We start from the raw sequence: 12,102 nt of genomic DNA on the forward strand, positions 1-12,102 counted from the left end.
CAGAAAAATTAAAGCCCAAAGCTTGCCCCTCTGATGAGATCATGATACTGGGGAGATGTTGCTTTCAGCTGAGTGGAAGAGATTCATACCTGGAGCTGGGACACTGCTACTAACATCTTCTGCCTGGTCTGCAGCACTGAGGAGGAGGAAGAGAGTGTGGAATTCATTCCCTGCTGCAGCCACTGGATGTCCTTCCACATACATGAGATCTGGAGAGAGAGCAAAAAAACACAATCCCATCAATTAAACACGGGGAAGGGCAAGCCACAGGCTGGAGCCCTTGCACAACTCCACTCTCTCACTCAGGCTTGCATGACTCAAATCTCTCACCATCAGCCCCAGACCTTGTACAACTCCACTCTCTCACACTGGGCCCAACCCTTGTACAACTCCATTCTCTCACCATTGGCCCCGGCCTTTGCATAACCCCAGTCTCTCACCTCAGGTTCCAGCCCTCTGAAGTGGGAAAGAGAGTTCACACATTCTTAGTGACCAATTGAATCATGGAGGCATGTAGGACAGAAAGGAAGCATTTCTGCCCATTGTGTCAATGTTAAAGTAAAATAGATGGCCCAGTTCCCTGCCAAGAAGCCCTGCAGCTCATGATTCTGCCAGTGCTCATCTAGGTTCTGTTTAAATGTGGTGCAGGTTTCAGCCTCTACCATTAGCTGAGCAGAATTTATTTTGCTTGAATTCTTTCTGATCTTTCTACCAATTACCCTTGGTTGTTGACCTCTCTCCTGAGAGAGAAGATCCATTCTGTTTCACCCTACCAGAGCCTCTCATTTTACTCACACATCACCTTGGTTGCAAAGAAAACAACACAGTATTACCAGTATCTCCTCCAGACAAGAATTCTGCCTTGTATCCTCTCAAGTGCTACCACATATTATTTGTAGTGTGGTCACCAGAACTGTACAGACACTCTAGCTGCACAGTTTACACAGTTCCAGCAATTCTTCCCTGCTTTTATATTCAATACCTCAGCCAGTAAAGGAAAATGCCATTTCACCAGGCCCCTTATAATTGAAGGAAGAGGCTCTATCTTTGTACTCAAATCCTTTCCATAAAGGCCAATTTATTCTTTGCCTTTATAATTGCTTGCTATATTGGCAAGCAATTAACAAATCTGTCAGAATGTTTTGGGTAAGGACACAGGGTCTCTCTGAACAGCAACACTTTTCAAACTCTCACCATTTAAATATCCTTTACTTATTTTACTTCTTCCACTAAGGACTCACATTTTTCTACATTATGTGTTCCATCTGCCTGGTCCCTGCCCGTACCCTTAGACTGGCTATATCACCAACCGCGCTCCCCCCCCCCCGCCCCCACTGAATGTGCTCTGTTTGCTCCTCACACACACAAACTGGCATCCTGGTAGTGGTGTCATCAGCCAATCTGGATATATCAAGAGAAACTGGAAATCCTGAGCAACACACACACAAAATGCTGCAGGAACTCAGCAGGTCAGGCATCACCTATGGAAGAGAATAAACAGTGAAGTTTCAGTCTGAGACCTGATGAAGGGTCTTGGCCCAAAATATTGGCCCTCCATAGATACTGCCTGACTTGCTGGATATATTATTATTGGTCTTCTCATCCCACCCTAAACATTAATAGAGATTGAAAACAGTTTAGGTCCCTGCACCAATCCATTCATCACAACCTTCAACTTGAAAATTGAATGATTTACTCCTGTTCTTTATTTTTGTCTGTTAACTAATACTCAACCCATTCTAGTAAATTACCCATATTCCTGTATGATCTAATTTTGCTCTATATTATCTTGTGTGGCTTCACAACCAAGGCCTTCTGGAAATTTGAATACACCACACCCAGTAGTATCACTTAACTAATTTGAAGAGTGTTAACCACCTACTGAACTCATATCAATTAGCCAGTAGTTCGCATTTCCTCTCACCATCCGTATCATGAGCTGCATCTGCCTCATTCATTGACTGTTGACACTTCTACCCATGCCTTTACTTGTTTTATTCATCATGGGATGTCGATCATTGCCAAGGCTGGCATTTGTTGTCTGCCCCCCAATCACTCCTGAACTGAAGGGAGGGTTCAGAGTCCTTCTACGAATGACTCTCTTATCTTAAGCTTCCTACAAACTTTGAAGGTAGTTCAACACTGTCTAATCCTAGTTATTCCTGAACTAAAAAAATGATTCAGAAACAGGTACATCTCTGACCTGGAAAAGCAATGCAGATTTCCTTCCAAATAGGACATAAGCAAACAAAATCGGATTTTGTGATAATCCAAAAGTTTTGTGGTCACCAATACTGAGACCAACTTCTTATTCTGGATTAATTCTCTAGAAACTTTGAGGGATTCAAACTCACGTGGCTGGATTAACAGTCTAGATCTGCCAATCCAGTAAATACACTGCTGTGGTTATGTTGACCTCTTTGGAACTGATGTTATGGGAGCTGCCAGCATTTCTGTAAGTCTGGGATTTCAGTGCATGAACATAAAAATTATTTCCACCTGATACTCCACTATCTATGGAACCTCTTTTCTTATCTCCTGCACAGTTTCCTATTCCCTGCTCACTGATAACCATACTTAATTTCCCACATCCAGCATTTTCTTGGTTGGGGTGGCTCAGTGGTGCAGCTGGAAGGGCAACTGCTTCACAGTGCCTCGGGCTTAACCCTGATCAACTGTGCTTGCTGTGTGGAACTTGCATGTTCTGTTACCATGTGGATTTCATCTGGGTGCTCATGTTTCCTGCCACAACCCAAAGACGTACCAGTTAGAAGATTAATTAGCCACTCTAATTGCCCCTAGTGTGTATGTGAGGGATAGGACCTGGGAGAATCAGAATCAGGTTTAATATCAGTGGCATATGTTGTGAAATTTATTGTCTTTGCTGCAGCAGCCGTACAATGCAATAAATAATAATAGACAAAAATTGTGAATTACAGTAAGTATATAAATATTAAATAGTTAAATTAAATAAGTGGTGCAAAAATAAAAAAGTAGTGAGGTAGTGTTCATGGGTCCAATGTCCATTCAAAAATCAGATGGCAGAGGGGAAGAAGCTCTTCCTGAATCATTGAGTGTGTGCTTTCAGGTTTCTGTACCTCCTTCCTGATGGTGGCAATGAAAACAAGTCATGACCTGGGTGATGGGGGTCGATAATGATGGATGCCGTCCCTTTTGAGTATTGTTCTTTGAAGATGAGATGTCCTGAATCCTGGATGGGAGGTTGATGTTTCCATTGCTGTATCTCTTTACATATGTCACTGAACTATCCTGAGGTTCTTAACTCCTTGTATATGTCAGGTTGCCTCCTTCAAACACTTCCTGAAGTAACTAACTCCAGGGAGAGTCATTTCCTATAGCACAGAGATCCATACAGTCTCCACAACCTCTCATGCTCTTAAATCTTGATAAACCATTTATTCTTTAAACAATGTTTATTTATTGTGAGCACTAATTTATTTCTAAAACTGGCAGAATTATTGATGTCTAGGTTATAAATCAGTGCACAGATTTAATATAATTTCTAATTAATAATTAATTTACCATCTAGTTATTTACTAATTCACTTAAATTATGTACTTTATTATCATTATTAATAATTATTATTATAATAATTTTATATTATTATCCATCATAATGTTGATGGATTATTTTGTAGTTGAAAATAAAGAGTAGATGCTAAGCTGATGTGGTACTCTAAGTCTAACAAAAGATTTAATAAATGCATTTAGTGTGTGAGTGGTGAAAGGCCTCTATGCCCTGATACACTGCCACAGAGAAATCGTCCCACCTTATGTTCCTGAGAAGTGAGAAAGCACTGTTGTACCTTGGAGAACCAGAGGAATTCTTGCATGTCGGAGCCTGAACAGCAGCTGTCAATCTCAACAATTGGAAGCTGGTCTTCACTTGTCACCAGAACATTCTCTTTGTAGAAGAAAATGGCAGCTAAGTACACCCCCCTGAAAAATAAAAATGAGTTAAAACTGTTTCTCAGTCAGATCAGATACACAACTGGGCAATCAAAAAGGAGAACCATCCAGTACTTGACACTGGATTTGAGAATAAGCCTGTCCTCTAGCTGACCTCATTTACTGATTCCATGTCAGTTTCACAGGTAGTGAAATTGGGCCCAAGGACCAACAAGGCAGATGCTTGTGGGTTTGGGATTGGAGTAGGAGCTATGAAGACCAAATATATACTATCTTTACTGAAATTACGGAATAAAAACAGGGAATTACTCATCACGTCAGGCAGCATCTATGGAGAAAGGTTCAAAATTAAGACTTCCAATCAGGCAATTTGGCCTGTTCCTGATGCGGAGCTTGAAACCTGAATCTTGGTGTCTACTTTTACCTACTTCTTGATTGCCACCTCTTTACTTATCATATGGTCCACCCATTGACTATGTACAAGTCGCTCCCACAGTGACTTCCTCGATCAATCCATTTGTCAATCAGCCACCCTACCCAATATTCCCAATCCAAACACCCCTTCTCCCCAATCTCCACTTTCATATAATTGTCATCTTTCTCCTTGTTGACCACCGCATCCTCTCAAAAGTACCTGACCCCTATTGCTTGCTAACCACATCAGCCACTTACACCTTGCTGTGTTAGTTCACTCCTTCCTCTGAATCATTGTCCAGACTGCTCATTCCTTCTTGTTCATTTCCCTCCTCACCCCATTCCTCTCCAGCCCATATCTCAATTTTCTACCTAATCCTTCTCTCACAATCACCTCTTTAGATTTGACCTCTGCCATCCCACAACAGAGATAACCTTTGTTCTTCTCAAATAGTTCTGGCTTGTAAATTCCACACACCAACCACCTCCCACCAAATCCTGGACTCCAGTTCAGGGCTGGTGTGAATGAGATTGGCTCTTCGGTAGTGAGTCATGAGTCATCAGGGAGCCCAGTAAAGGTGTCCACATTTATGGACCAATTGAAATGTGGGTCTGCTTCTAGCTTGTCTGGACGAATTTATTCCAACACATTGACTGATCACACTGTGAGGTCCAGTGTATCTACCTTCACCCCATGAAATGATCCAACATTAACTCAGATACCAGGCTAGGATGTTTCAGCTACAATTTCAGGGGTACCTGGAATTTACCATGTGTGGGGGATCAGTGCTCTGTTACAAAAAAAAAAGAACAATTTTACAGTTGTTCTGGTTTCAGCAGAAATAATAAGCTTTCTACTGCAGGCACCTGACTTGCCATGGGTAACAAGCTGAACACAACATGCAATTGTTAAAGGTAAATAACATCATCCAATTAATGCAATGCTGTAGTAATAGAAGGTGTTTCAGAGACAGCATGTCTTTCAAACAGAAGAAACTACAGGTTGCCTCTGGGCCTCTGCTGTTCCAATCTTTCTTGGTCTAATCCTTACTTTGGTCAGTGACCAGAAACCCCTTGAGTAAATTCAGGCCTTAAATACATTCACTGGTTGAACTCACATAGGTCACGTTAACTTGAAGCACCAGGCAGCTATCACATGGAATTTAGAGGAACACTGGTTTTATGTCCTACTCCATGTTCCTCTGCATTGAGAAGTATAAACCCAGGATTATATCCTGACAGTTTGAGTTAAAATTACATCCCCTGGGTTCTTTTTTAAATTCGTTTCACAGCAACAGGAGAAACATCCTTCATTTAATTTTTTAATTGAGAGAATTTTTCAGGAAAATTAGCTTACGTCAACCTCAATGCAGTTCTTACTGATGGCAGACCCCAGGGAATCAACTGAAACAGATGCTTTGTATTTCTTTAAGAGTTGACTGCAGATGGTGATTCAGTGTCCCTTCTCCCTCTATCTGTTTGCCTGAGCCCTCAAGCTGTTAAGTATCTCCCTCAGCCCTCGCTCCAGCTTTCTGACCCATGCAGTTCTGAGCTTCATTTCCTAAGTCTGAACATTCATCTTGCATCAACCTGGCTCCAGAGGTAAGTAGCGACCATACTCACCTCTGTAAGGTCTTGACAAATTTGCTTGTATTTTGGAAAAGGTACTTGAGACTTCGAGAGACCAAGAGCCTCTTACTAGGCACGTGAACCTTGGAAGCTTCTGGAAGAAAACATAAATAAAATTGGCTGGGAGTTATTGTCAGCACTCATTCAACATAGTCATGACAGCCAATCTCCCTCAGAATGGGGTCTGAACATATGGTTAGGAACAGGATTGGCAGCTACAGGGGCTATTGAATCCAGGGATCAGGAATATGTTGAATATCAAGGATGCCTATCGTTACTGAATGTGGTCTGTTCATCAGAATGTCAAGGGTCCCTCTGCAACTGGATCCTCAACTTCAATCATTAAGGATAGGCAGCAGCGCATCCTCCATTTTCAAAACACTGCTTCTTCAAGATTGTGTCCTCACCCCTCTACTCTACTTCATGTATACTCATTACTGTGTGGCCAGATTCTACTCTAGCTCCATCTACAAGCTTGTAGATGATACTATCATAGCATCTCAAGTAATGATGAATCAGACACAGGAAGAAGATAGAGAGATTAGTAATATGATGTCATGACAACAATCTTTCCTTCAGTATCAACAAAAAGAGCTGACCATTGATTTCAAGACGAGGGCGGTTTATATTAATGGTCTTGAGTCTGAGAGGGCCAAGAGCTTCAAGTTGTGAATATCACCAACAACATCCTCTGTAATATTGTTTACAGGTATGCAGAGCAATCACTGCTTTGAGGAGGATTTTTTTTTAACATGGCTTGAAAACTGCACAGCACTTTAAATGTCTTTTTTTTTATAATATGCATATTACAATCTCGGCATTCAGCGGGTCAGCGGTTTATTAAAAATGAGCTACTGACTTCCATTCTGCGTTTATCGTTACAATTCGTAACTGTTGTAAGTTGAAACACTGACAATGTAAATATGTTGAAGTTCTAAAATGTTTCAAAATAAAGGTTATGGTATGTCTATTACTTAGAAAATTTATAGATTGTATTCATTAATGCATAATTAATTAAATGAATGCAGGGAGGAGAAGATGGTGGCACGACGCAGCTTGTAGCGGCCACTCTGGTGGTGATGTCTGTTACTTGTCAAGTAGGGTGTCACGCACAATCTTGATTTGATGGAGATGTACGTGAGAGCATGGAGGAGCATCTGGTGAAAATTCTGAAATGCCTGCTTCACTGCTGCTGCTACTGTGTGGTCCAGAATCTCTGGAGGAGAAGGCCCCGAGTTCTCAGCTTTGCTTGTTGCTCGGCGGCCGGGGTGGGGTCGAAGTGCTCGGCAGAGGATGGTGCTCGGAAAGGCTGTGTCGGAGGGCCTGGTCGGAGGCTCAAAGTTTTCGGACGGACTCAGAGTCCACTGCGGTCGGGTGCTTCCAATGGTGCTGCACTGGCAGGTTGGCGGCACTTGGGGGTTCATGGCAGGGAGAGTTTCTCTCTTCTGCCACCTGCGTGAGATGATGAGGCTATCGGGACTTTGAGACTTTTTTTTACTGTGCCCATGGTCTGCTCTTTATCAAGTTATGATATTGCTTTGCACTGTTGTAATTATATGTTATAATTATGTGGTTTTGTCAGTTTTAGTCTTGGTTTGTCCTGTGTTTTTCTTGTGATATCATTCTGGAGGAACGTTGTATCACTTCTTAATGCATGCATTTCTAAATGACAGTAAACGAGGACTGAGTGTCCTCATAATCTAATCTAATCTAATCTAATCACAAGGTATTTTACAATTAACATAGACTTCAAAATGACTAACATAATCTCAAAACTATACAACATTATATAAAAAAAAACTAGCTGTGCAGCAACAAAGGCTATGCGAGTGGGAGTAGTTCAGTTACTGTGCGGCTGCGCACCCATGGAGTTTAGAGGGAACTGTCATCACCAAGAGCCTACCCTGATCCAACCACATTGATGTTATAGCCAAGAAAGCTCACCAATGCCTCTGCTTCCACAGGTAGTTAAAGATATTTGGTATATTCCCATCAACCCTTACCAATTTTTATTGATGCAACATAGAAAGCATTCTGTCTGATGCATAACTACTTGGTATTGGAACTGCTCTGTACATGACAACAAGAAATTCAGTACGACAGCTTTCCCTCTACTGACTCCATGGATTCCTGCTGCCTCAGTAAAGTAACCAGCATCATCAAAAACCCCACCCACCCTGGACATTCCCTAATCCCTTCTCTCCCATCAGGTAGAAGATACAGAAGCCTGAAAGCACCTGCCACTAGGCTCAGAGACAGCTTCTATCCAAAAGTTATCAGACTCTTGAATGGACCTCTTGTACGATACGATGGATCCTTGACCTCATAATCTACCTTGTTACGATCTTGCACTTTACTGTTTACCTGCACTACACTTTTTTTGGTAGCTTTTACATTTTATTCTGCATTGTTATTGTTAGCTCACTCACAGTGTAACGATTTGATCTGTATGAACAGTACACAAGACAAGTTTTTCACTGCACCTTGCTACATGTGGCAATAATAAACCAATTCCAATATCAATATCAAAAGTGAAAACAAAATAAAAACACAGATAACCTCATTTACAGCTTATTCCAATTTGTCACCCTGGTTTTACTTTATCAGAGGTAATCACCCTTTGCCAAGACTCTTTGCAGCTTATCAAACTTCCTTTGACTCCTTCCTAGTCTTCCTTGGGGTAAAAGATTAACTCAATTTCTCTTTCAAATTCAAGTTTAATTGTCATTCAGCCAAACGAAAGAACATTACTCCAGGGCCAACATGCAAAAGACAGTAATACACAGCACAAGTCACATATAGAACATATAAAGTAGCAAGCACATATATCAGTAAGATATAGTTATACAAAAAAATATAGTCCAAGACCCAGAATCTGTAATGTTGCAGCAGTCTGTAGTCAAACACAGTACTACTTGTCTTCTGCCGAGTGAATCCTACCCATCCTTCTCATGGATTGTTTATCCGGTCCCATCAGGGAGGAGACTACAAAGCATATGCGCCAGGATCACCAGATTCAAAACAGTTACTTTGCCCAAGAAGTAAGGCTGATCAACACCTCCATCCACTAACCCACCCCTCCACACCCCCCCACCACCACTATTTCATCATTTCCTGTCAGCCACCTTATGTACAGACACTCCTGTGCCTAGTGTCATTTTATGGACATACAATCAACCTATGTATATAAGCTATCTTATGTATTTATATTTATTGTGTTTTTTATTATTGTGTTCTTTATCTAATTGTGTTTTTTTTTGGTGCTGCATCAGATCTGGAGTAACAATTATTTTGTTCTCATTTACACTTGTGTACAGGAAATGACATTAAACAATCTTAAATCTTGAATCTTGTACGTTCTTATCCAAATTGTTGATATAGATAACAAGCAACAATAGGTCCCTGAGCGCCTGAGACACACTACTAGTCACGAGCCTCAAGTCCAAGAAGCAACCTTCCACCATCACCCTCTGCTTTCTATCAAGCCAATTGTGTATCCAATTAGCCAGCTTTCCCTGGATTCCACACACTTCCCTACATTATATTGCATTTGACACTTCTTTGTCTGTTCTCCTAATCTGTCCAAATTCTTCTGCAGACTCTCTGCTTCCCTAACAATATCTACTCCCCTACCTATCTTTGTAACGTCCGTAAACTTGACCACAAAGCCTTCAATCCTGTCATACAAATCATAGAATGTGAAACGAAGTGGTCCCAACACTGACCTCTGCGGCACACCACTAGTCACTGGCAGCCAACCAGAAAAGGCCCCCTTTTTCTCACTCTTAGCTTTCTGCCAGTCAGTCAATTTTCTATCTGTCTGGTATCTTTCCTGTAATACCATGAGCTCTTATGTTGTTTGGCAGCCTCACGTGCAGCACCTTGTCAAAGGCCTTCTGAAGACCCAAGTAAACAATAACCACTGACTCTCCTTTGTCTATCCTGGCTGCTATTTCCTCAAAGAATTCCAAAAGATTTGTCAGACAAAATTACCTCTTAAGGAAACTGTGCTGACTTTGGCCTATTTTATCATATGCCTCAAATTATCCCGAATCATCAACCTCAATAATGGACTCCAACATTTTCCCAACCACTAAAGTCAGGCTAACTGCTCTATGATTTACTGTCTTTTGCCCCCCACCTTAAAGAATAGAGTGACATTTGCAATTTTCCAGTCCTCCAGAACCATTTTAGAATCTAGTGATTCTTGAAAGATCACTACTGAAACCTCCACAGTCTCTTCAGCTACCTCTTTCAGAACGCAGGGGTGTAGTCCATCTGCTCTAGGTGACTTATCTACCTTCAGACCTTTCAACTTCCCAAGCACCCTCTCCTGGTAAAAGCAACAATACTTACTTCTACCCCGACACACTCAAATTTCTGGTATGCTGTTGGTGTCTTCCACAGTGAAGGCTGATGCAAAATACTTATCATGTTCGTCCACTATTTCTGTTTCCCAGTATTACCTCTCCAGAGTCATTTTCTAGTGGTTTAATATCCACTCTGACCTTTCTTTTATTCTTTGTATATCCAAAGAAACTTATATCTTACTGGTTAGCTTATCTTCATATTTAATCTTTTCTCACCTTATGGATCTTTTAGTTTCCTTCTGTTGGTTTTTAAAAGCTTCTCAATCCTCTAACTTCCCACTAACTTTTGCTTATTATATGTCCTCCCTTTTGCTTTTATGTTGCCTTCGACTTTTCTTGTCAGCCATGGTTGCTTCATCCTCCATTTAGAATACTTCTTTGGGATGTATCAATCCTGCACTTTCTGAATTGCTCTCAGAAACTTTAGCCATTGCTCTTCTACCATCATCGCTGTAAGTGTCCCCTTCCAAACAACTTCAGCCAACTCCTCTCTCCCTCTGTAGTTCCCTTTACTTCACTGTAATAGTGATACATAAACCCCACAGAATGACGCCCAAAGCCTCAGGCACTTCTATGGGCTTCTATCCTCTGTAACTCTCCCATACTTCTAATTTACCACATCCCTGTTTCCCTTTGATTGTTTCACCAGCATGCAACAGTACACTTTGAACAAGCTTACATTGACCTACAATGCGTATCCAAATTAACACACCTTTCCACACACAGAGTATCTGCACCACATTCACGCACAAACCCTTTCATAATTTTAAAGGCTTCTACTAGGTCATCCTCAGACTTCTCTTTTTCTAACGGTACTGCCACATTAAGCATTGCCTACAATCTTTCAGTTTTGGTATCATTCTTCTAAACAGAGAGTCCCTATATGTTTCTGCTAGGGGATGAACAAAATCCTGAGCCATTCTTCACAGATGGGTGCAGGTGCTAGTGCACTGTTTCGGGAAGTTCTTACCAACTCGGAGTCCTCACTTAATCATTGGGTACCAGTTGTAGCTTTCCAGTTTCTGGCCTGGTCAAATTAACTAGTACAGATTAGAGGTGAGGAACTCAGGCTCTGCTTGTGATAGCTACTCAGTAAAATATACTACTGCATATATTTGCAGGATGGAAAACTGCCCAAATATTAAACTGTTGAAAGATCTCAAGGTTTTTACTATGTGCGAATGTCACATCCATGCTACTACCTCCAGCCTGGTTACCAGTGCACTAAACTGATGGGTTGGGCTGTGAATATGGAAATAGTTCAGGACATTAACTGAACTCACCCACGAAAAAGCTCCGATGACAAGGACCCTTAACTCTCTCCAGAAGCTGCAGCACTGCTTGGCTTTGGTCCTTGTGCCTCAGCTTAATATCTGAGGACTCTTTCCAACCTACACAGGGATCAGAGGACAGACATTGTTGCTTAGTATTCACAAATTACCAAGGTAACAAAGCCTCTTAGTTTCTACAGTGGAGGGGCAATGGTGGAATAGAAGATGAGGGAAAATAATTCACTTCCCAGCAGATATCCCGGTGTCGGACTGACAACACCAGGTTATTTTGGGTTTACCAGGACATCGAGGAATGACATCATCCAACATATACATGGTGTGGAAACTGTACCTGGGAACAAGGATAGTCTTACCAGAAAGTGCCCAGCCAAACTTCCGAAGTTATGCCAAACAACTTGGATGTGGTTTGGTAAAAAATGACTTTAATCAAATGATCTGAATGAAAATAGGTTTAAGCTTTTGAATCTT

At 41.4% G+C, this 12,102-nt stretch overlaps 1 protein-coding gene across 1 annotated transcript in view; it reads right to left on the reverse strand.

The window, feature by feature from the left end:
* LOC140204860 (ankyrin repeat and fibronectin type-III domain-containing protein 1-like) overlaps positions 1 to 12,102 on the reverse strand; it is a 122,761-nt gene that overhangs the window by 17,218 nt on the left and 93,441 nt on the right. The window contains exons 8-11 of the mRNA XM_072271735.1: positions 11,626 to 11,733; positions 5,967 to 6,066; positions 3,827 to 3,959; positions 90 to 209 (exon numbers count right to left, since the gene is read on the reverse strand). Of these exons, the coding sequence (XP_072127836.1) occupies positions 90 to 209; positions 3,827 to 3,959; positions 5,967 to 6,066; positions 11,626 to 11,733 (461 nt within the window). The remainder of the gene's footprint in view (positions 1 to 89; positions 210 to 3,826; positions 3,960 to 5,966; positions 6,067 to 11,625; positions 11,734 to 12,102) is intronic.

This window comes from Mobula birostris, chromosome 11 (genome assembly GCF_030028105.1).
Source record: "Mobula birostris isolate sMobBir1 chromosome 11, sMobBir1.hap1, whole genome shotgun sequence".
In the NCBI taxonomy this organism is placed as follows: domain Eukaryota; kingdom Metazoa; phylum Chordata; class Chondrichthyes; order Myliobatiformes; family Myliobatidae; genus Mobula; species Mobula birostris.